The 26,237-nt window shown below is 39.6% G+C and overlaps 1 protein-coding gene and 1 non-coding gene across 2 annotated transcripts in view; both read left to right on the plus strand.

The window, feature by feature from the left end:
- The first annotated feature begins 13,084 nt into the window (after positions 1-13,084).
- On the plus strand, positions 13,085-13,191 carry LOC122075021. The gene has a single exon (XR_006139159.1). It is a non-coding gene; the product is annotated as a small nucleolar RNA R71 (small nucleolar RNA).
- A 9,618-nt stretch (positions 13,192-22,809) lies between these two features.
- Positions 22,810-26,237, plus strand: part of LOC122073193 — a 13,604-nt gene continuing 10,176 nt past the window's right edge. Inside the window, exons 1-4 of the mRNA XM_042637729.1 lie at positions 22,810-23,081; positions 23,177-23,438; positions 25,399-25,461; positions 25,583-25,719. Coding sequence (XP_042493663.1) covers positions 22,940-23,081; positions 23,177-23,438; positions 25,399-25,461; positions 25,583-25,719 — 604 coding nt within the window. The 5' untranslated portion in view covers positions 22,810-22,939. The remainder of the gene's footprint in view (positions 23,082-23,176; positions 23,439-25,398; positions 25,462-25,582; positions 25,720-26,237) is intronic.

The following is a 26,237-nucleotide window of genomic DNA, read 5'->3' on the forward strand; positions in this document are numbered from 1 at the left end:
AAAAGCACTCCCCACCTTATCCACTAAAGGATATCAAGAGAGAGGAGAGAAGGCCCGAATCCTAGAGACCTTCCCCCTGACGGGGATATCTCCTATCCGAGGCCCGCTACCCTCACAGTGGCGACTCTACTAGGGACTTGTCAAGCTTCTGATACTAGATGTTACCTTTAAATGCAAGAACAGTTTCCACCACATCTATTTGAAAACATGTTTGGCTAACCCCATTTTGTAAATTGTATTCACTAACTGCATCATGCATCATACTCGAAGTGAAGTCATTTGACGAGGGACTCCCTATCATGCCCGTATCTTCGAGGAGGTCAGTGTATGATATGGTGAGTACTCTGAGAGCAAATGATAGTGGCTTCTTGTACAAGAGTGGAATGTATCATCAAACGGTGAGGATACTATAATTGTGCCAGCACCCTCGGGGAGGTCCGCGCACTTTATGGCATTCTGAGATCGAATGATGGTTATCTTACACTACACCTCACACATGTTCATTCATAGTTTCACCAACCCTGAAGTGGTCCTTACCATCCCTTCGTGTGAAGTCATATAGAATGGGGTAGGGAGCTACACCCTTGGCCAAGTACCCTTGAGGTGCATATATCGATCTTGTCAAGGTAGCCTTGTCGGTCCACTGCATACTCAGCATCATGTAAAAAATAGATGGAGAAGGTAGGAGTGCCACCAGCTAACTATAGAATTTGTTTACGGTCTTGAAAAGGAATTTTCCTACATTATATTCAGATCATAAAGAATTACTTTCCTAAGTGGGTTTTGGATAAAATGTGTCTCTCATCCTTAAGAAAAATGTCTAAATACGTGACTCAGGGGTAATCCCGTCAAAGTCATGTAAAGTCTCGAGAAGTCCCAAGAAAATCAAGAGGAAGGACACCTAGTGGGAAAAAGAGTAAGGAAAACATGACTTTATTACATGGAATGTCTTATGGGAATATTCTCGATAAGCCATTTGTCTGAGATTCTCACCAATGGTATCAAGTGGACTAGGGGCACGTTCCCCTATCCACTTTCTATCATACGGTGAACTGACTTTGGTTGAAGTATTAATTGATCAAAATGAATGAATGATTGACTATGGGATGGGAATATTAGAACCCTAAAATAAACCGCCTTTTGGTTCAGGCACAAGTCCACATCTCAAGTATTCACCTCAGTCCATTTGGACACGTTAGGGTAGTCGATTGACTCGTTTAAGTCTAGTGTCACATACGTTATCTCTCTGAGATTGTCTACTACCAAGTAAGTGCACTTTGGAAGATATGGATTCAGCAGATAGTGAAACTCTAGTTCAGGCATGGGTACGTCCCATTGAGGCATTACAAGAAGAATGATTGAGGTCAAGAATAGGTTAGCATAAGTATTCCACCTACTTCGGAACCCTCCTAGGATCGATCCCACCCCGACTCCAGGAGAGCAAGAGCATAATAGACCTATGGGGCATCGGGGAGCTTCCCCCACTAGTCAGAATGGCTAGAGAGGAGTCTACTCTTGAATCCCCCCTCCAAGGGTGGTGATCAAGGACAAAAAAGAAGAATTTGTAACACATATCAGAATGGAACCTTCTAAGATGGAGAGAGAAAGAAAGCTCTGAGAGTAGTTGGAAAAGCTGGAGGATCTAATCCGAGTTGGAAAGAGTAAAAAAAGTTAGATGGGAGACTCTGATGAAATGAGTTTCTTCTCTGGAGCAAGAATTCCTGAGAAATTCAAGTGGCAAACTGATAGATTTGATGGATTAGGGGATCCTAAGGCTCACTTGAAAGTCTTCCTCAGTATTGCCAAGTCATGGCAACTAGCAGACAATTAGATGGGTCAAGCATTTATGTTGACATTATCAGAAACAACTTTGAGATGGCTCACACAGTTGGAGCCAACACAGACACAGAAGTGGGTAGCATTGGTGAAAGCCTTCACTAAACAATACTCTTACAATACTGAGGTAGATGTGAAGTGTCGAGAGCTAGAAACCTTAAGGCAATAGCCTAGGGAAGGGTTCACCGTCTTCTTGATGAGGTTCAAGAACAAGGCTGCCAAGATGGCAGAGCAGCCTTCTGAAGCAGAACAAGTAGAAATGCTGATTGAGAGTATGTCTAAGCCCTATTATGATGTCCTCTGCTACCAACACTTACAAACATTTGAAGCATTGATAGCTACAGGGACACACATTGAGAATCGGATTCTGAGGGAAGCACAGTACCTCGAAATGTCTTAAGATGCCACAAAGATCTCTAAGGTTATACTGGGAAAGGGTCCTGAAACCAATGTTGTCAGTTCAACCCAACAGTCAGTGGCGACCATATCTCCATCACAACCCTTTGTGATACAAGCGGATGCTCTGGCTCAGAGGCCCCCTCGTCAAAGAAGGCAATTTTCAGACTTGGGGATATCAATCATAGCAGTATATGAGAAACTGAAGAAGCAAGGGTTATTGGGAACAGTGGCCCCAAGAGTGATGTCTAATCCTGTCCCAAACTGGTACCTAGAAGGGGCACTCCACTGAAAAATGTCTAGGGTTGCAGCATGCAGTTCAAGATCTAGTGGATAACGGGAAGATTAAAGTCAAAGTCAAGCAATCTCCTAATGTTACTACCAACCCACTTCTGGATCATGGTACAATGGTAATCTAGATGATGATGAGTCAGAAGAAAGTGACGCCACTCAGTTCATTCAGCCTAAGAAGCAGAAGGGTCATCTGACTACCTGTGGCTATCAGAAGATCTTGACACAAAAAACAAAGGCCATAAAACTTCCCTGTGTAGAAGAATCATCAGAGTCATCAGAAGAAGCAGAAGGGCAGATGTCCACCTTCCCTCCTTCATCCAACCAACCATTTTCTCCCTATTATCTGGGATCAAACCTTCCACCATCATCCAATTAACATTTACCTCCATCCAACTACCCCAATATCCACTAAACAATCCTCTATCTCTACAATATTATCATCCTCTATATCACTAACAACCTTTACCTTATCCTCAAAGAGAGGAAACCCCATCTCTCTCTCATCATACACCCACTCCATCTTACCATTCACCATCTCCATCAGGATACCCTACCTCTAATGTTACATCCCCATCATACCACCCTGCTTCATATGCCTCATCAACTTCCTATGAATCCCATTCTCAAGGTTCAGTTCATAACCCAGAGGAAGGATGGTTTGGTGGGTATGACTGGAGGAACATGCAAGAATTGCCTGATTCTCCAAAAATGACTTCATCATTAGGTTCGATGAACGCTTTTGAGGAAGACCAAGAGGTAGATCCCACTCCTCTAATTCAGTTAATGGCCTCACCAAAGCATAAGTCAGAAACAGTTGAGGAAGTTTCAGATGATCTCTTGAGGACAGTGATAGCACTATTAGTGGGGGAACATATTAAAAAAGATGCCTCCCTAATCCACATAGGGAGTGACACAGAAGAAGATGAATCAGATAAAGAACCCAGTGAGGAGGAAGTCATTGAGGAAGAAGACACTGACAATGATGATGATAGTGTTAGTGCTCATTTGGACTGGGATGACTACTTTGGGCCATGGGAACAGGATCTAGATGATGAATCTGTGTACCATTCCCCCAGGGATCCAAGAAGTTACTCAGTGTTTGCCATCGGTAGCAATGACTTGGTACGAAATCCAACAGGTGGCATTCAACTTTCTCTCACATAGGAGAAGGTGATTCCACGTCAGATTTAGATGATGATGGGCCTGAAGACGAAGGAAGGGCAACAGATGTTTACATGGAAGAGCAGACCTCTTTATTTGAGATGGAAGAAAAGATGTGTGAGATTTATTCAAACGCACTAGAAATGCAAAAAATGGTGGATGAAATCAGTTAGATGCTAAGCAAAGTGACTGTCAGTGAACAGTACTACAAGGATCAGCTAAATGACATGGAAGAATTGGGCCACAGGATACATATGTAGAGGTGGTGGACGCTGCATTACAAATGCTGTCCAATGCGGTTAAAAAGATGAGAGTTAGGGTTCTTGATATCTGTGGAGGACCTCGACTCCCTACCTCAAGCTGAGAAAGGGAGTCCAATAAAGATGATTCAATGGTAGGGATAATTACCATTACAGATAGTGATGATGAAGATTAGTATCCCACTGAGATCATTATAAAGAAGCTCGTCATAGTGATGGAAACCAGGAGCGGTAAAGACTATAAAGGCAAGGCTCTAGCAGTAGAGCAACCCAAGAATTATGAGGCAGGTTCTAGCAGCTTGAAAAAGGAACTAGAAAATCCAATGTTAGCTCAATTAAAGAAGGCTCAAGCCAACATTTTCATCTAGGGATTGTTGATGGCTTCTCCCTCTTATCGTGAGGAAGTATTGAAATCCCTCACTCATGTACAAGTACCGATCGAGATTGACCTGGTGCAGCTTTCCCACATAAGGGCCTATGAGGTCAGCCAACAACATTGGTGTTAACATGAGTGAACTGAAAGCAATAGGCCAAACCATAAGGGCCTATGATAACACCAAGAGGGAAATTCTGGGAATACTCACCTTGGCTATGATGATCGGCCCGGTGAAATTTAACATCAACTTCCAAGTCATTGATATACCAGCTTCCTTTAACATGCTACTAGGGAGGGCGTGGTTACATCATGCTAAGGCTATGTCATCTAGCCTCCATCAGAAAGTCAAGTTCATATATGAAGGAAAAGTGATTGTCATCTTAGGGGACCCAGAAGTAGTTAATACTGTGGCCAGTATAGAGAAAGGGGAAGAGAAGACAGAAGAGGTCTGCCTCAGCGGATTTGACATAGAAGGCACTTGTGCCGTGATTGCAAAAGGGGCAGTCGAAGCAAATACCCAGGTTGACTATGAGGCAACATTAAGCCCTCCTGTGGGCCAAATGATGAAGAACATAAAGTATTTCCCTGGTATGGGATTGGGAAAGTACACACAAGGTGTATCCAAGTTACCAACCCAGTTGTCAACAAGGGTAAGAATGGATTGGGGTATGTTCCTCCAAGTAAGGGCAAGGTCAAGATATTGAAGATGACTAAAAAAATATCCACCACTTACTACCCCACTCTCAACGAGTACTTTGTAAGAGAAGGAGAAGATTTCCCGTTCTGTGGAAATGTCGAGCCATGGTTTGATGAGACCGCCGCCAAAATGCAACCAGGATTCGAAGCGTTCTTCTAGGATGAGTTCGACTGGGTGACATATGAAGTAGAATAGTTGCAAGTTCAGAAGAGTGATCAGGAGAGTTGTATTACTGGAATAATTAAAGTTGCCTGCATTAAGAGTGGGTCTTCCAGTATCAATCCCGCAACTTTGATCCGGTCAAAAGAGCCACCAAGCCCTAGGATTCTTCTGAAATGGGAATGGGAAGAGAAGATAAAGCTCACCTGGAATCTACATTTTCCTAATGATTTGAAGATCCACATCTGCTCTCTTCTACAAGAGCCTCAAGCACTAGAGCTTCATGACCTCAAACCAAGGCGTTCAGGGGAAGAAGTGTTTTTTCCAAGTAGAGAAGGGCTCAGAGGATGATGGTTTGCATGTACTGTGCTAGAACCAATTATAATGGGAGATCCCGTGAAGGCGGTCAAAGATGTGATCAGGGAGCAAGGATGGCTTCAATTGATAGGATGATAAAGCTGGACTACATAGAAGAGGGCTTGAGTAGCCTCAACCATCACTCTTCCCTCAGCGAGTTTGGTTTCAGAGGCCATGAAATCAGGCAAATGAAGTATGGCCCAGGAGAAGCTGGACAAGTACACCACTGTCGTCGAAGAGGTAGCAGTAATCAGCCTGGAAGGAGAAGTAGACGGCCTTTTGCCTCACTTACTCATCCACTAGTCTACTGAACCACTCCTGAACTGGATGAGCATTGGGGAGGACTTCAAGTTCACTCATGTCATTGAGTCAACCAACCAAATCACCACTAGCATCAAGTCAGTCGTCGAATCTGTCGATGAACCTTATGTTTATAATTCTGCCATCGAGTCTTCTATTTATGAGTCTATTGTTCCCGTAAAGGAAAGTTAAGAGTCTATGTATGTTGGAGTTGTCACTCCTTCATTCATGAATGAAATTTCCTATTCCGAGTATGACTTGCCTCTTTTTTTCAATGATGATGTAATGAATATCAAAATTTAATAAAACAATGCAAGGGTACCCGGATTATTAATTTGGGAACTGACCAATGTGCTTGAGAGGTAAAAATTGGTATCACCCTAGAACATGAAGAAGCAGAATAGATGATTAGCTTACTAAATGAATTTACAGAAATCTTTGTCTGGTCGTATGAAGATATGCTTGGAATTGACCCCAACATTATACAATATCATTTGCTGACTTACCCTAGGGCAAAGCATCAAGCAAAAGCTCAAACGGATGCGTCTTGAATGGAGTGAGAATATTAGAGAAGAAGTCATGAAGCAATGGAATGCGGATTTCTTACAAGTAGTAGATTACCCCTGATGGTTGGCCAACATTGTACCAGTTCCAAGAAAGATGGAAGGGTACGTATGTGTGTGGATTTTTGAGATCTCAACAAAGTGAGCCCGAAAGATGATTTTTCATTACCTCATATTGATGTATTGGTTGATAGCACCGCAGGGCATGCCTTGCTATCATTTATGGATAGATTCTCAAGATATAATCAAGTGAGCATGCACTCAGAGGATCGTGAGAAAACAACCTTCACTACTCCATAGGGTACTTATTGCTACAAGGTCATGCCTTTCGAATTGAAGAATGCTAGGCAACTTATCAGAGAGTTGCTACAACCATCCTACATGACATGATACACAAGGATGTGGAGGTTTATGTGGATGATATGATTGTGAAGTCAAGAGATCGATCGGGGCACATTCCAGCATTAAGACGTTTCTTTGAAAGGATCAAGAAGTACCAGCTAAGGTTGAATCCCCAGAAGTGTGTGTTCAAGGCAACAATAGGGAACTTGTTGGGTTTTTTGGTGAGTGAAAGGGGCATCAAAGTTGACCCCATCAAGATCAAAGCAATTCAAGAAACGATCGCACCTCGCACAAAGAAGAAAATTCGAGGGTTCTTGGGTCACATCCAGTACATTAGCAGGTTCATAGCCCACCTGACCAAGACTTGTGAACCAATTTTCAAGTTGTTGAAGAAGGATGAGCCAACGAAATGGAACGATCAATGTCACAAGCTTTTGACAAGTTAAAATAATATCTCATAAACCCACCAGTGTTGACACCACCAGTGGAAGGAGAACTGCTCTTGCTATATTTTTCAATTGGAGAAAATTCCAAGGGCTTGTTGCTAAACAGATAAGGGGGTGGAGCACGCCATATATTACCTCAACAAGAAGTTTCTAGAGTCTGAAACACAGTACACATCTCTGGAGAGAACCTGTGCTATATTGATTTGGGCCACCAAAAGGCTACGACATTACATGATAGCATATCCAGTATGATTAATTTCAAGGACGGATCCAATCTAGTATCTCTTCGAGAAACTATCTCTCACAGGAAGAATGGCTCATTGGATGCTATTGTTATTAGAATTTGACATCACTTATATTACTCAGAAAGCTATCAAGGGGCAGGCTATAGCTGATCATTTGGCTACCTACCCAACAAAAGATGGAAGAGCCCTAGATGATGTTTTTCTAGATGAGGAGATTTCAACAATTGAAGAAGAAGACGCATCCAACGAATGGCAATTATTCTTTGATAGAGCAACTAACCAGAAGGGGTGTGGTGCAGGGATTTTTCTTGTCACTCCAGATGGCCTTTATCTGCCCTCATCATTTTGCCTTGATTTTCCATGTGCCAATAACATTGCTGAGTATGAAGCATGTGCCTTAGGACTTGAGATAGCCCTAACCATTGGAGTTAAAAGAATCAATGTATATGGGGATTCGACCATTGTCATATGTCAGACACAAGGAAAGTGGAAGACCAGAGATGAAAAGCTGAAGTTGTACTAAGAACATTTGGAAGAGGTGATCGGACATTTTGAGAAGATCTAATTTGAATACTTCCAAAGAGATAACAATCGGTTTACTGACGCCCTGGCAACCTTGGCATCGATGGTAGTGTTAGGATTTAAAATGTAACCGCAAGCGTACGGATCAGTGTAGCTAACAGGTCGAACACAAGGAGATCAGCCACATTATGTTTAGCTTCTTTTAATAATGCGAAAGTGCACAGATTGATGATTATGATCTAATTCTAACTACCGCCTTAAAATACATGCATCTAAAAACGTCCTAACCAACACATCTAAGGAAATTAGAATTGAAATTGTAATAAAAATTGAATGACCTAGCCATTTGTCATCTAGAAATTTAAATAATCAAACCACGCATTTAAAAAGCAAATAACTGAAATAAAAAGTGATGAAAAATAAATAAATAAAATAAGAAAGGAAAAAAGCTATAGAGAGGCACACAAGTAGGTAGCTCTACTTAGCCCGAGGAATGCACCATAAATAATATAAGCTTCCCTACTTCACCAGATATCACTCTTACAAGGGCTATTCTACTTGGCTTTAGGGGAAGAATGCAATATAAATAATCAAAATAAAAGGATTGTTCTATACACAGAGAGGGGTAAAGCCAACACATGCATCTAGCTAAGGACCTTTGGGGAAAGGGAAAGCATCAAAGTAAAAACTAAAATTTAAATCCTACTTTAGGAATAAAGGGATAGCAAGAAGAGGCAATGAGAGGGGGGCGAGAAGACTACTGAAGGAGCCTACTTACTTGAACTTCAATTCTTGAATTGAAAACTTGATTGATTTGAGATACTACTAGTACTAAAAACCAGATCTGGACTAAACCAAATCTGAAATTTCTAGTACTAGAAAAAATAAATCTGAAGAGAAAAATTGAACTTAAAAGACATGCTAAATAGCTTGTTCTTGTCACCTAGAACTAAGCCTAGAACTAGAACTTGAAAATTACAACTTCAGTTGTTTAAACAATAAAAATAAGAGACTGAATCAAAAATAAAAGTGCTTGTATTAATTGAATAAAAAGAACTTACAAAAGTATTTAAAGCAAAAACCTAGAACTTGAGCTAGAGAAAGAGAAAACTAAAGAAAAAAGAGAAAGAGCAACTAAAAAAAACCTAAGAAGAGAAGTAGAGAGGAAGAGAGGGACCAACCTTTAGGGTTTTGTGGACTCCCTTTTATAGGGAATAGGAGAGAGAGGAGGATGTCCAATGGTGGATCCCCTTAAACGATTTTGTGGTGAGGTAGAGGAGAGAGAAGAGAGAGAGAAAATTGAGCTCTTTACATGTGAAATTGGAGATATAGCGTCCGATAGTCCTTAAGGTCTTGAAAATATAAAACCTACAAAAAAAGAGTAAAACCCAAGGTAGCTCCATTCTAAATATGTTAAATGTATATTTTACTACCCTAGATTTCACACATAAATGTGCTCATCAGAATTTCCCCACACTTAGACTTTGCTAGTCCTCAAGCAAAATAAAAAGAAAAATAATAAAAACAAAAACAAAAAACTTAACTCACTTTCGTAGGAATCACGGTTGCACTTAGCATGTGCAATAAGCCTTTAAACTCCTAGGTCACCCCTATTGGACAAGTTGTGTCTCGTGGGTGTTTATAGTGAATATACACCTAAAATTTAAAAAAAATAAAAAAAGAAATCCCAACCTTGGCTATAGATAATAGCCATACCGATCTGAAGCAAAGATAATTTCTCTTACACTTGAACTAGAGACCCCCACACTTGAATTTTTATTACCCCATATCAATTTCAGGCACAAGAATATTTCTTAAATTTGGAACTCACATGGTCTCTTCCAAAACATCCTTATCTTAAAGCAAGACCACTTGTGAAGTAATAGGGAACCTAGGACTAAGGTGTTAGAGTGTTTTTGACCAAACATGCTACTAAGGCATTGATGACATTTACACATGCTTTCCTGTTGTGTGGTAGACTTTTTTTTTTTCATAATAACTCTTTCCTACTCTGTTACTATTGGCCTGGATGACATGGTGGAGCAAACACCAGACACCCAAGTTACTATGTAGCTTCACTTTTTGCTTATGCCCACATAGCCAGTGATGCTAGAGTTCTTTCAGAAGTTTCCTCCCTAGGATTTTCAATCAAGGAATCACGCTTCTTGAGGTGCAATGCCCTGTCTAGTTCTAAAGAAATCAACACTTACTTTCCTTATATATGCCACTTTCCAAACTTCATTTAAAGTTGTGTATTTGTCAATACATATCTAATTAAAAAAAGAAGGCTTCAACTCCAAATCAAGAGTACAAAAAACCCACAGACTTATATATGGTCCAACACCATAAAACAAGTCCCATCTCAAGACACAGGCTTGTTTATTTTTTCTCAACAGGGTTTTTATTTGTTCAAGATGGGTACCTTAATAAAAAATTCTTACATTCATATATCAAGCAACCGAATAGTATGATCATTAACCAAAAGCCAAAGTAGGATTTCATCCTTATCCAGCTCAAAAACAAAAGAAAAACAAGCAAAGAAAAAAAAAATAAAAACAAAAAACAAAAAGAAACTGGTTTCTTTTTAAAACAAATGTCCTTAATGCATGAAAAGAATTAAAAGCAAAGACAATGCAAGGGGGTCATACGTGGGTAAAGTTAGTCATTTATGTAAAGAGGTTCATGGAGATCCATGACCTCTTCTAGAGTAGAAGATGACAACTCAATGAAGGGCTTCAACTTATGAGTGATCCCAAATTTTTTCATGAGGGCCTCAAATGATCTATTGTAAAAATGTTTGTCCCTACCAAAAATGTAATAAATAATCCCATTATCCATCCACTTTAGAATTTCTTTTTAAATGGCTTTCTTCATCACTAGGTTAGCTCTCCTCTAGGGTTCCGTTGAAGGTTTGAACCCCTCAATGAGGTGAATATGATGTTGAACAATAGAAGGGCTAATTCCTTTGATATTAGCCATGGTCTAACCTAGTGCTTCCTTATTGTATTTTAACATTTCAAAAATATAATTCCTCTTCTTGGCTAGAAGTCAAATATAAAGAAATTATTGCTGGAAGAGTCTGGTCAGGCCCTAAGAAAGCATACCTCAAATCAGATGGCAACTCCTTAAGATCTAGCTTAGGGTGCTCCACTATAGAAGGTTTGGGAATGGAATTGAAAGGGGGTCCTAAGGGCTCTATAGGTGGTTGGAGACTCCAAACCTCAGACATAATTCTGTCATCAAAATCCCCCAATTGTTCCATACACTTTTGAAATTCATAATCAAAATCAATATCAAAATATATCTCAATGGAATCTAAATTTTCCTGGAGCAAATGAACTTCCTTCTTATGGGGATTTGGTTGCTTACCCAACCTAAAGGCGTTAAAATCCATAAAAGTGTTGCCAAAAGAAAGTTTTATAGTACCATTCCTATAATTAATTATGGCATTGCTGGTTGCAAGGAACGGTCTACTAAGAATAATTGGGATCTGATCCTGAATGTTGGCAACTGGTTGGGTGTCTAAAACAGTGAAATCAACTAGGAATAAAAATTCTCCAACTTTAAGTAAGACATCCTCAACCATCCCTTTAGGAATCTTAACAGATCTATCTGCCAACTGAAGAGTAGTTCTAGTGACTTTCAATTCTCCCAATCTTAGTTGCTTATACACATGTTAAGGAAAAAGATTCACACTTGCGCCAAGGTCAAGTAAGGCATGCTCAATGTAGGTGTTACCTATGACACAAGCTATGGTAGGGCTCCTGGATCCTTATACTTGGCGGCTATAGGCTGAGTAATTATGAAACTAATGTTACTTGCCAAAAACACCTTTTTGGGCACCCTAATGATGCGTTTGTGAGTACACAAATCTTTTAGGACATTTTTATAGGTGGGGATTTGGGATATGGAATCTAAAAGAGGGATGTTCACTTCTACCTTTTTGAAGACTTCTAAAATTTTATCTATGAAAGCAGTCTTCTTTTTGTTTTACAAGCGATTAGGAAAGGGGACAGAGGGAACATAAGGACTGTTAGGGATTTGCTCTTTTTCATAAGAATCATGTTTAGTTTCCTCAACCACATCATCTTTAGTTTCAGAAGAATCTTTATGTTTATCAGACGAACCTGGAACAAGAGACACACTTGTGTCCTCAACTGAAGAAGAGTTAACAGGAGTAAGGGATGGGGAAGAGTTAGGAACACTCTGTTGATACTCTTTACCACTCCTAAGGGCATAAACAACATTACATTGGTTGAATGGCCCTTGTTGGGTCTGACCTTGTACTACATTCAATGATGCATTAGTAGGTGCTTGTGAACTAACCGGCTGATGATGCCTAAGGTTAGGTTCTGGTTGACTGGGCAAAGTTTCCTTCTCCCTCTCACTTAGAATTGAGACAACTTGGGAGAGTTCTCTCGTATGATTTTGATGGCTTGTCATAAGGAGGGCCATATTCTTTTTCAAATACTTGCCTCTCCAGTGTTGGTAAACCCAGGGGGTTGCTGATAAGATGATAGGAGAGAGGGCCTAGGGAAACTAGCCTGAGGTCCTACATTTGGCCTAGAAAAAGTATTTGGGATGAAAGGTTGTTGTGCAAAGGAAGGCCTTTGGGGTCCAAGTTGACCTTGATGATGAAAATTGGAAGGCCCTGCTTGGTTGCGTTGATTCCAGGAGAAATTTAGGTGGTTCCTCCATCCTAGATTGTAGGTGTTACTATATAGATTATTCTTGTATAAGACATTAACACTATCATTAGAAGTGCCCTTAAAGGTGTTGAGGTATTTTTCCATAACATGTCCAGGGGACTGGCACGAAATACACATCTTAACCAAATTGACTGATGATGGCTCTCTAGGAACAATAGCCTCAATCCTCTTAATTCGGCTATCTAAATGGGCTTCCTTGGTAACTATACCATCCATAAAATATCCTTTCCTTCCTATAGTTCTTTCACTCTCTTGGGTTGATTCCCATTCATGGGTTTTGTCAGCTAAGTCAAGTAAGAATTTTCATGCCTTTCCTTTATCTGCAAAGGATGTGAATCCCTCAGGGAACATAGACTCTATCATTTGTTTAGTTGGGTAATCAAAACCCTCATAAATTATTTGACATAAATACCATAAGTTTAGGCTATAGTGAGGGCATTCTTGGAATAGATCCTTAAATCTCTCCATAAGTTTGAAAAATGACTCATTAGACTTTTGCCTAAATTAAAGGATATCACTTCTAAGCTTATTGGTCTTGTGAGTTGGGAAAAACTTCTTGAGGAAGGCAACTGTGAATTTCTCCCGTGTGGTTATGGAATTTGTGGATAACCCATGTAACCACTTCTTAGCTTGGTCTTTTAATGCAAAAGTGATAAACCTAAGCTTAATAGCATCATCAGAAAGTTGTTGGATCTTAATTAGAACGCATACCTCTTCAAATTCCCTTAGAAATAGGTATGCATCCTCAAAGGTCAACCTATGGAAGTGGGGCAACATAGTGATGTATTGAGATTTCAGCTCAAAATTATTGCTATTGGCTTGTGGTAGATTTATGCAGGAAGATTGGGCTGTTCTAGCAAGGTAGAACCTATCTTTCAGAGATTTAGGTAGAGAGTTTTGATATTGGTCTCCCATATTAAAAGGCTTTAAAGAGAACAAACGTATAGGGTCACTACTTGTTGGATCTCTTCTTTTTAACAGATTCTTTGTATTACGTATCCACCTAACACTCATGCAACAGAAAACTGCCCACAACTAGAGTAAGACAAGCACAAAAGAATGGAAAGAATTTTTTTTTAACTTAACGGCAGGGATCCGGGGTTGCTCAGGTCAATTCCTGAGGTACTGCTACAGGGCAAAACCTATCTTTATCATACTGTGAGGCTTGGCAACCTCCATCGATACAACTATTATTGCAAGTTGTTCTTCTCAAGAATTTAATAAAAGAAAAACAAAAAAAAATCCGATTTATCAAAAGAAAGCGAAAAATGACATGGAATTGTCTCCCCGGTAATAGCGCTAAAAACTTGTTAGGATTTAAAATGTAACTGTAAGTGTATGGATCAGTATAGTTGATGAGTCAAACACAAGGAAAGTAATTACTTTAGTTTTAGCATCTTTTAATAATGCAAAAGTGTATAGATTGATGATTGTGATCTAATTCTAACTACCGCCCTAAAACACATGCATCTAAAAATGTCATCACCAACACATCTAGGGAAATTAGAATTGAAATTGTAATAAAAATTGAACAACTGAACCATTCGTCATCTAGAAATTTAAATAATCAAACCACGCATTTAAAAAGCAAATAACTGAAATAAAAAGTGCTGAAAAACAAATAAATAAAATAATAAAGGAAAAAAACTAGAGAGAGGCACACAAGTAGGTAGCCTATTTAGCCCGAGGGATGCACCATAAATAATATAAGCTTTCCTACTTGACCAGAGAGTATTCTTGCAAAGGCTTTTCTACATGGCTTTAGGGGAAGGGATGCAATATAAATAATCAAAATAAAATGATGGTTCCATAGCTAGTGAGGGGCAAAGCCAACACATGCATCTAGCCAAGGACCTTGGGGGAAAGGGAAAGCATCAAGGTAAAAATTGAAACTTAAATCCTACTTTAAGAATGAAGGGGTAGCAAGAAGAGAGAATGAGAAGGGGGTGAGAAGACTACTGAAGGAGCCTACTTACTTGAACTTCAATCCTTGAACTGCAAACTTGATCGATTTGAGATACTACTAGTACTAAAAACTAGATCTGGAATATACCAAATCGAAAATTTCTAGTACTAGAAAAAACAAATCTGAAGAGAAAAATTGAACTTAAAAGACATGCTCCATAGCTTGTTCTTGTCACCTAGAACTAAGCCTAGAACTAGAACTTGAAAATTACAACTTCAATTGCTTAAACAATAAAAATAAGAGACTGAATCAAAAACAAAAGTGCTTACATAAATTGAATAAAAAGAACTTACAAAAGTGTTTAAAGCAAAAACCTAGAACTTGAGCTAGAGAAATAGAAAACTGGAGAAAAAAAGAGAAAGAACAACTAAAAAAAACCTACGAAGAGAAGTAGAGAGGAAGAGAGGGACCAGCCTTTAGGATTTTGTGGACTTCCTTTTTTAGGGAATATAAGAGAGAGGAGGACGTCCATGGGTGGATCCCCTTAGAAGATTTTGTGGTGAGGTAGAGGAGAGAGAAGAGAGAGAAAATGGAGCTCTTTATGTGTGAAATTGGAGATATAGCGTCCGATAATCCTTAAGGCCTTGAAAATATAAAAATTGAAAAAGTAGAGTAAAACCCAAGGTACTCCATTCTAAATATCTAAAGTGCAAGTTTTACTACCTTAGATTTCACACATAAATGTGCTCATCAGGTAGGATGCAATCCAATAGCCAAGATTCGACCATTCTTAGTGGAGCAAAGAAGCAAGCCCATTTACAAGAATATGGTGAATTCTCTCACCATAGATGGCCGATCTCAATTCGCTCACATTGTAGACTTCATCAGGGAGAGGAAGTATCCATTTGAAGTTACCGATAGGAAACAAAAGTTCCTGAGAAGATATGCTACCTAGTTCATCCTCCAAGGAGATTTTTTATACAGAAGATCCTATAATGGGATACAACTGTTGTGTGTAGATAAAGAGCAAGCTCAGACAATCATGGAAGAAATTCATTAAGGCCTTTGCGGACCCCATATGAATGCCAAAATGTTAGCCAAGAAGATCCTCAGATTGGGATATTATTGGAATACAATGGAAGCAGATTGTGTCATCTATGTCAAGAAATGCCACAAGTGCCAAATATTTTCCAGCATCATACATATCCCACCAATGGAATTGCACTCACTTAATTCCCCCTAGTCGTTCTCCACTTGGGACATTGACATTATAGGGAAGGTTAACCCCAAAGCATCCAACGGACATAAGTTCATCTTGGTGGCCATTGATTACTTCACCAAGTGGGTTAAAGCCCAATCATATGCAGTTCTCACATCAGTCAAGGTAGCGAAGTTCATTCAAGAAAACATCATTAGCCGATATGGAGTACCTCAAGAATTGATATCAGACCAAGGATCCCATTTCTGGGGCAAGACTGATAAGATTTGAATAAAGTTTGGCATCAAGAGACATCGCTCTACCACTTACAGGCCACAAACCAATGGGGTAGTAGAAGCAGCCAAGAAGAACATCAAGGTTATCCTCCAGAAGATGGCAGAAACACACAAGGATTGGGCAGACAAGTTGCCACTTGCATTATGGGCATATCGGACTTCTTTGAGGTCCTCGACTAGGGCAACTCCATTCTCCTTGGTATACGGATTCGAAGCAGCTTTTTCAATAGAAATCCTAGTACCATCCCTAAGGGTACTATTGGATAGTCAATTGCCAGAAGGAGAATGGGTGAATGCTAGGCACGATGAGCTCAATTTTATTGATGAATGGCGTATGAAGGCCATGGATCATCTAAGGAAGTATCAGCTAAGAATAGCAAGGGCTTTCAACAAAAATGTGAAGCCCCAACACATAGAAGAGGGCAAGCTTGTTCTTCATAAACAAAGAGCTCCAATTCATGATCCAAGAGGAAAGTTTCGGCCTAATTGGTGTGGCCCGTTTATTGTAAAAAACATTCTACTTGGAGAAAAGTAGTGAACCTTTCTGACCTCAATGCTGAAGAAGTATCAGGATTGGTCAACATGAATCAACTCAAGAGATATTATATTTAATAGGGTGAATAGCCCGAACTACGCTAGACCTGATTCCTCCCAAGGGATACATAGGTAACTTAACATGCTTAAGTGCAGTCTTAACCATCTCTAAGCAATAAATCAGTTCCCAGATTAATAATCAAGGTACCCTAAAAGATCATCATAGCCTGTGTGCCACAAGAATTGCCATTTGGCATATATGACCATCAGGAATCTGTCATTCCCCTATGGTCCATCACATCTCATGTAGAACTTCATTTCCCCCAATAATCGCCATTCAGCATACATGGCCATTAGGAATCTGCCATTCCCCTATGGTCCTCCCAATACCTATCTAGGGTTTCATCTCTCCCCCAAAGATTACCACCCGACACTATTAATCAAGGCTAGTTCATTCCCCACCCTTGATTAGTTAGGACTTTGATACATAGTGGTAAAGGTTTGGTTGTGACAATGGCTAATGTCATTATACCTCTTCTTTGCTTGCTTTGGTTTCAGGAAAGGTTATAGACTCTCTAAATGAGACACTGAGGAAATGAACATTGAACATTGGCATCTCTGTGCCAAACCCACTGAAATCAGTGAATTTGTCTGTACTCGACCAGATCAGATGTATGGAATTGCACCATGGCTTACTCAAACAAGCACTTTAACATTGGGAGGCTGATCTCTATGTATTTTGGTTTAGAACCGTTGAGATATGTCCAACTCCGAAAGAATTGGTGGATTTTCATCCACCCCAAGAATTGTTTTTCACATTGTAGCTCATCTTTCATCCCTATGGTAGAAGAATTGTATTCATGTAATCCATTTGCTTTCACTTGGTAGTAAAGTGTGGTGGCATTTGAATTTTCACATTCCTAATTGCCCTGATGGATGCTGGAGCTGTGGAATTAATCATGTCAAAATAACCAAAATACAGAAAAGTTTCTTAAATTTAAGAAATTCTTCATTACAAAAATGTCAAAGTACATGAAGAGAAGATAAAGAAAAGATAAAAAAAAAAAAAAATGAACAAACATGGGGAGGGAAAAGAAAAATCCAAAAAGAAAGCACTGTATCTGTGTCTTGCAGGGAAAGGATCATTAAAGATTAACATCCTCTTTTGTACCATATTCGGTGCAATCCATGGTAAGCATAATTACATCGGCCCCAAGTGGCCAAATCTCATTACATTGGCCCCAAGTGGCCAAATCATCATCACATCGGCCTCAAGTAGCCAAATCTCATTGCACCAGCCTCGAACAGGCCAACCTCATTTGACCGACCCTAGTGACCCACAATCATTTGCACCGGTCTAAAGGAGTCTAGTTTCATTGTACATCCAAACCAAGACTGAAGCCTAAATTGGATTGAAAGGCCCAACCTGGAAACCCCACTCGAGATCGGCATATGGAAGCCCAGTCAAAGGAAACTAAGGTGAATTTGCTAAATCCCTTCTGCAGAGGGGGTTCAAACCTCTGCAAACAACATTTCTTGAATGGTGTTCGCCAAACCATATCAATCTCAAGTACTAACATCTTCTGCAGGAATGGCGTAAAATCCCTGCATGCAAGATTAGCAAACCAGGTAAGATTCTAAACTTTGACTAGTTAGAAAATATTACCTGGTGCATTTTCAATTCCGTCATTGTTGAGCAAGATGACGGCAGTACATGATCTGGGTGAGAAAATGTGGTCGTTCTTTTCTTTGTCCTTCGGCTGTTGGCATAGGCCTCGGCCAAAGAGGGGCATTCTGTAGACATCTAATTTTGTCACCCTCCTTTGACAATGACGATACAAGGACAGTGGATGCGAACTTTCACTTCCAATCAAAAGAGATGCTTGATAGTGGTAATCTACCCTTAACCATCCCCAAGCCTACCCCAAACCCTAATTTACCTGAAAACCCTAAAACCCGATGCGGGAGGGAAGAGGGTCCAATTTTGACTTTTCATCAAAATCGGGCATGCGGATCTCCCGTTATCATCCCCGGAAGTCATTTTTGACACTTCCGATGATTCTTCCAATATTCCTGTGTATTCCCAAAAGTTCCCCCGATAGTCAGGATTTTTGTCCTCGACAATTGGGTTTTTTGTCAAAATCTTAGTTTTAAAAAAATATATTTTCCAACATCCTTGGAAGCCATTTCTAACACTTCCAAAGATTTTTCAACACTTCTAGAAATCTTCCCAAAATTCTCCCGACGGTCGGATTTTTTGCCAAAAATTCCCCCGATGGTCGGGTTTTTTGCTAAAAATCCCACGTTTTGAGAAAATATTTCATTTATTAGAAAATATCTTCTCCACTTTCAAAAGCAAGAAAATATCTTGTCCACTTTCATAAGCAAGAGAAAATCTTCATCATTTTCAAAAATGTCACATCACACTTTATGTCATGTCATTGGTCTTTACCCACTGGGTAAAAATTAGGTGTCATCGCCTCATTGATTAAAATTCTCCTGACAGTAAGGTTTTTTGTTAAAAATTTTCTCGACAGTTGGTTTTCTGCTAAAAATCTCATTTTTTGAGAAAAGATTCTATTTATCAGAAAAGATCTTGTCCACTTTCACAAGCAAGAAAATATCTTCACCATTTTCAAAAATATCACATCACACTTTATATCATGTCACTGGTCTTTACCTACTAGGTAAAAATCAGGTGTCATCACCTCATTGATTTCAAAAAACTATAAATATCCCCCCTTTCACTTGTAAAAGGACACCAAGGACTCTCTTAAGAGCAACCCCTTTCTTGCAGGAGCTCTTCCCTCTCTCATCCTCCTTCCCTCTCCCTTTGAGCTTCTTCGGACTTTCGAAGTGATCTTCGTAAAGATTCAAAGTTCTGCTCGGATCTTCGAAGTGTTCTTTAGGGTTTTGAAGAATTTCAATCCAAGTTTTACTTCGATCAATTTTTTTGCCAAAAATGAAAAGTTTTTAGCTTCCCCCTTTGAGTGCTTTTGGTTTTTTACCAAAAAAGGAAAGGTTCAAGCCGAAGCCCTATCCGAGTGCCACCTTAGCCTAGCCTTCCATAATCCATCCCCAGTGGAATCTCTGCTCGAGTGCCCCTAGAATCTTTTTCAAAAGTAGCCGATCCCAGCGGAAGCTTTGCCCGAGTGCCCCTAGAATCTTTTTTAAAAGTGGCCGGTCCTAGCAGAAGCTCTGCCAAGTGCCCCTGAAATCTTTCCAAAAAGTAGCTCATCCCTAGCGGAAGCTCTGCCGGAATCAATAGTCAACAAACAAGCCAATCCTAAGTCGGACCTTTGTCCACAGATAACCACAGTCAACATCTCCTAAAACCGGCAGTTGGAGTTTAAGACCATCTTCCCCCGAGCCGAGAGAATCTAAGAGAAAAGTCAGCATCAACCAGGGGCCCACCCCTCTTTGACCCAAAACAGGGGTTAAATTCAGGTATAATCTCTCTCCTCATTTAAGCATAATGTAGATATCTAATTAACCTTGCTTTAGTGTACATAAATAGTTGTTTTTATTTAATGTACATATGTTTGATAATATAGCCATGCATGCGGAGTATGAATAAATTGTGGAAAATATTCGTTCTTAAGCATCTAGTAGGAAGACCAGTTGAACCGGGTAGAGTGGGTGTCTAACACCTTTCCAACTCTATAACCTGACTCTTACCCTAAATCTCTGGACCAGACCAGTTTCTAGGCCCTTTTCTCATGAATCGGGTCCACCCCTGGGTCCTAGACCCATAACCCTAGGTGGCGACTTCACACCCTTTCTATATGATCCCAATCCCCCGTATTGGACCATCATCAAACTCCATCTTTTATGATGAAATTGATACACCTATGAAATAGGCATCCACAATTTTCGAGCGATGATACGGTGGTGCAGGGCCCATAGAAGCACACATGAAAGCACTCCCCACCTTATCCACCAAAAGATATCAAGAGAGAGGAGAGAAGGCCAAATCCCAGAGACCTTTCCCCTGACGGGGATATCTCCGATCCGAGGCCCACTACCCTCACACTAAAATGGTGAATATTCATGGGGCCGCAAAAAAAAAAAATGGTAAAAAACAATGTGGGGCCACATATATTTGAGCTATAACTTATTTTAAATTTTTTACAAGGCCGCAAAGAGGGGCAACCAACTTTCTTAGGTCGAGGGAATTTCGCGAGGCCACCACTTTTCCACAGGGCTATGGGAAAAGAATATCCCCTAGATGAGATAGATGTTGATTCCAGCCTCCACAGGGCTTCTAGCCTTCGAGTGTGATTCTAGGAGATCTAGTGGTTTGATTTTCATGGACCATACATCTTTGGAATCATATTTTCGAGTTCTATCCATCAATATGGGTATTGAGCATCTTTTCGGCTTGGAATCATTAGGGACTAACAAGGGGCTCTTGCCCTGTTGCACCCTAGGGATGTCTTGGAAGTCCTTTTTCATACTGATCGGCATTGTCAGAGAATACTTAGATTCGATTCCTCAACGTATGATGTGTTAGCATCGAGTGCCAAAAGATTGGGCATGGTTTGGCCTTGTATAAATTAGGATTTGGTTTGACTTAGCTCTAGGGTTTCAGGTTGAGCTAGGATTTTTGGGCTGAGTATGAGTTGATTTGAAAGGCCTAATTCTTCACTGATCGAAAGAGTAGATCGTATCCATATCCTATAAGTCATCGTTGTCAGAGGCGGGTGACAAAATTGGGTGTCTACATCTACATTATGGAATTTTGAACCCCACCCAAGATTCTAATTAATAGGATTGGGAGGGGGTGAATAAATAGGTTTTCAAATTTCTTACCAAATATTCAACCCGAATTATCAACTTAGATAGCACAGATAACTAAACATTACCGGTAGAGCAATCCCAATTTTGCCAGCTTCAAATCGTGTACAATCCCACCTACAACCAAGAGTGGTAGGTCTATCAAGAGAGTTCACGCATTCTGTAGTCACAAACCATAGCACTTCTATTCGTGATAATATAAAAATAATCACAACACAAGGGATTTACGTGGTTCAGCAATAAGCCTACATCCATGGAGCAATACACACGAGATTCGTATACTGCCGGATACACTACTTTTGATTTGATTTTTTGATAATATAAAACTTGGGAAACTACCCACCACTTATAGCAATGACTATTTTTCCCTAGATAGTACTAGGTATTTCAACAAACACCTTATAAGCACTATTCACAAGCCCTCGCAATAATGAATATAATATGAAAAATCAAGTCTCGCAATACAAAACAACTTCTAACGAGGTATCTTAACACAAATCAACACTAATTGGTCAACTTAATCAATAGAGATTACAAATTACCAAAGTGGATAAAAGCACAGTTCCAATGCCTTCAAAGAACATCATCATCATGCTCATCACTTCCGCAGAGATCCGACTAATGTTCTGAAGTCAATGAGACTGTGTGGAGGGACATCAACATAGATGGGATTTATGATTTCTTAGCGGTATGGTGCTAATTTTACATGCCCTTGTATCTGGCTGCAAGGGTTGCGCCACTGAGCATGATTCTTTTTTCTTAATATTTAATTAATAAGATATGAATTTCTTTTTGGGTATAATAAGACATGAGTTGATCCCATAATCTAAGTGTGCATATTACTATTTGGAAAAGAACTTTGCCAGCTTGCATGGCTCTGCACCTAGATACAAAAGGACATGAAAAGACCATATTGCCCCCTAATGCCTCCATGTATCCTCCCATTAGCTTGCATATTGGCTCGGTGGCTGCACTAGCTGTTAGGGTTCTTTTTTCCTATCTTTTTCTTTGTTCAATACTTTTCAAATCTGAAGGTCTAAAATCTATAGTCTCACGTTTCGTAGTTATCACTTGAGATAAAAACCACTTGAATAGTCAAACAAGTTAAACACGGCAGTTGTTGCATTGTGCAGTGAGCATCGGTAGCGAGGAGCTTCTTGGGGTGTGTACCCCAAGGGTTTAGGGGTCGATTCGGATCAGATCGATGGGTATCGATCGATTTTACCCCTGTTTTTTTCAAAAAGTACTAATTTTGTACTAGTTTACCCCTGAACCGATATGGATGACCGATCTGGATCGATCTCAGACGATACCAATCCAATACGGTCGATCCCAAATCGATACTTGAAACCATGGTGTGTCCTGATGCTCTCAGCCGGCTGATGCTCACTGCACCGCACCGCACCGCACGTCACCGCTCGGTGCAGAAGATGTCAACTCGGTAAACACGAGACAGCCCATGAAAACCTTTAAATTTAGCATTTGGAGAAGAGGCTCTGAAAATACTAAAACCCTCTTCAAAACCCTTCCCTTTCCAAAATCAAAATGCAGGTGATAACCTATAAACCATACCCACCCTCCACTCCCCTCTCTGCAACTTCAATGGTTTCTTCACAACCTTCACACCAAATTAAGCTCTCACATAATAATCTGGAGTTACGTTTCAGTTTAAGCTCACAATCTAAAGGTAAGCTCATCAGAAGCAGAGCTTCTACTCTCCCAAATGACCCAGTTTGCAACCAATTTATTAATACCCTCTCTCTTTCATTTTGTCTTATGAAGGTGAGGTATCATCACGTGGAAGCAATTTTTCTCAGCCCTTGCGATTACGGAGGAATTCCAGATTTTGTTCTTCTGGAGAAACCAGAGCCATTAGCCGAAGCACAGGGGAGAGCTTATCAGCTTGGGATGATGAACCATACGAGTTGTTACCCGGTGGAAAGAAAGCTTACCTTGACGAGCAGGACATTCTGACATTTCTTGATCCTCCCAAAGAGTTAATTCCATTGGACCCGTCGTCATATAATCCGGCTGCCTATGTTTGGTTAGTTCTAGTTCTGATTTTGTTTATTTCTGTTTTTCTTTTTACATGTTTGAAGCAAATATGATGAGTTTTGAAGCTGTTGATGTGTTAATGGTGATTTTCTCTCATAACATATGATCCCCTGAAAGAGTAGTTTTCATCTAAAGTTTTCTGTTTGTGCTAGTCATTTTCTTTAGGTGTTTCTTCTTGTACTCCTCTGTTCCTATTTTCCAATGCTATTCTTCAGAGGGTTAAGAGGAACGGCCAATTTTACCTCCATTGTCGGGCCAACTCCTTGTTCTTCTCGATGCTAGTACTTGGAATGAGTTTTTGTCCTTTTTAGGTCATTAGCTCCCGAACTGAGAAAAAGGCATCCCACTAATTGAATAGGTTTCTCTCGTAATCAAAGTTTGATTTTGCTCTCACTCAACCATCTATCTTTTAAAATCCTTCCTGTGGAACTTACCAGACTAAGCAGCAAACTCCAATTCGGTTGAAATTTATCTTACCAACTCCAAGGGAAATTAACATATGAAAACTACTAATCTGGCATTAGGGCATCTAATTTCAGATGGTATTATGGTAGCTACTTGAATCATGTTCAAATTACATAGTCATATGCACGTTTCTAGGCAACCAGATCACCTAGGCGTCCAAGCTCCCTTTTGCTCGAAGGGCGCCTAGTTGCCTTGGTTCCCCCCCCCCTCCCACTGTATTCAGTCGCCTAGTTGCCTTGACAACTATGAACCAGATAGTCCCCCTCCCCTCTTTTCTGTTAACTGGTCCTACATGACCTGCTAGATTTGGTTGCATCTCGTTTACCTATTGTTTTTCCTCTTGGACTTAATTGAGGTGCAAGCCTCGTGCGTCACTTATAAAAGTTTCCTATTTAGAAGGGTTCATTTGCCACTGGTGACTCAGCTTTGTGAGTGATCCCCCTTTTTGGAGGCAAATGTTTTGTGGAAAATGTTCCCTTCATTTATTGATTGGAAGAAGATGTTTGGTCTTGTTATTTCTTATCCAACATTTCTGTGTATATCTCCTAGATGACGCTGCTCACTATATTCAGTCAATCTTTTGTTTCCTAAGAGATAAATTATGGAAAATGATTCTCTCATTCTTGATTTAGTGATCTAGAATTTCTGTTATTATGATGGTACATTTCCATTCTGTATTTTGACTAAAAGCTTGTTAATTGAAGTTTAGAATACTTAACAGTTTAGGTCTTTGTCAGTAACAAGTCTTGGGTCATTCTCGTCAGTCTTTCTTCTCCGAGTTAAGTCAAAAGTTTTTTTCATAATAAATAAGGTCGTATCTTTATCCTCTTGAACTTACGAGATGAATAAGTTATGCCGATTGCATCTTTTTTTCCTTTCCGTCTTTAATTTTATATTTGAGGAACAAATACATTCAATTGAATTTATGCTTTGCTTTTCTAGATATTAATATTTTAGGCACTGTTTGGTTGCAAGGGGAATTAAAGTTAATGTTTGTAATCATTAACCCCATGTGACTATATCATTAATTTCAAATCATTCCGTATCTGGTTATTATATTTCACTTTACTTTGCATCCAAAACCCTTTGCTATAATAAGTAAAATAAAAATTGCATGTTAAATGTATCATTACTAAATATGGTTAAAAAAATTAAGTGGTTTATACAATGACATGGGATCACATGGGGTAATGATAACAAAAGTTTCTTTTTCAAGTATGAAAATTTAACTTCCCTTCCCTTTAAATTTCCCTTCCAACCAAGCATAGCCTTATGGAATATTACAAAATACAAATGAAAGAGGTGCAGCATGATAGTTGGTTACTTTGTTTCTAGTGACATCTTATCACACCTACTCATTTACCAAGGGAGGACGCCTGCTACAACTTTTATAGATATCACTCTATGATATTTCTCTGAGTCATTTATCTGTGGTTCTAGTCATGGATGATATTTATTCTGGTTTTGCTGATCATGTTCTATAGGAAAAAAATTGGAGATATTCCAGAGGAAAGACGACACCAGTTGCTTTACTTGCTGGAGCCTAGGTTGTTTTATTAAATTGCTTTTTGGGTTATTACTCTGATTCTGTGTTATGTGAGCCCCATTTTAAACATTTTTTTTTTCTTTCCAACTAGTAATAAGGTTGTCTGTTCAACTGAAATGCAGACTTATATCAAGGCTTTGGGAAATATCTGGTACACGGTATGAAGATTCTAATTTAGTGAAGAAAAGTGCTTCCAGCTTGCTAACTACTGGAGATAGGACAGAGTCACTGGAGTTTTGGAACTGCCATACAAGTGGAGGTACTTTAAAATAATCTGTTTTATTGCCCAAAATTTTATTAAGAAGGCATGAGAAGCATAATAATACAAAGCAGTTGACCAAACCTCAGGAAGGTATTTTCTCAAAAGTATACGTTTGCAATATCTGGGTGTGGTTTAGAAAAGTATCCATGTGCAAGAAAAGAACAATAATTTTTTGGTGCATTGCATTTTATCCATGTGCAGCTTGAGTTGTGCCTTAGCAATAAATTTCAGGCGATACTAGCAATAAATTTCAGGCGATACTTTCTTGAAATGTCGGTCTTCGTCCAAGTTGTCAGAATTGAGAAATTCATCTCTAACAAAAAGGAGAGATTAGTGCATTGCATTTTATCATTGCTATAGTGAGAAAAGACCTGTTCATTTTCAACAGCATATGCTGGCACTTTACTACAAGGTATGCTTGCATCTAAATGCTAGCCATCCATTAGCAGGAATTTTTAGTGCAAACAAATACAAAGACTTGATAATGCAAAGGATAGGGGCTAGGGGCTAGGGGC

The sequence above is a fragment of the Macadamia integrifolia genome, chromosome 3 (genome assembly GCF_013358625.1).
Source record: "Macadamia integrifolia cultivar HAES 741 chromosome 3, SCU_Mint_v3, whole genome shotgun sequence".
NCBI lineage: Eukaryota > Viridiplantae > Streptophyta > Magnoliopsida > Proteales > Proteaceae > Macadamia > Macadamia integrifolia.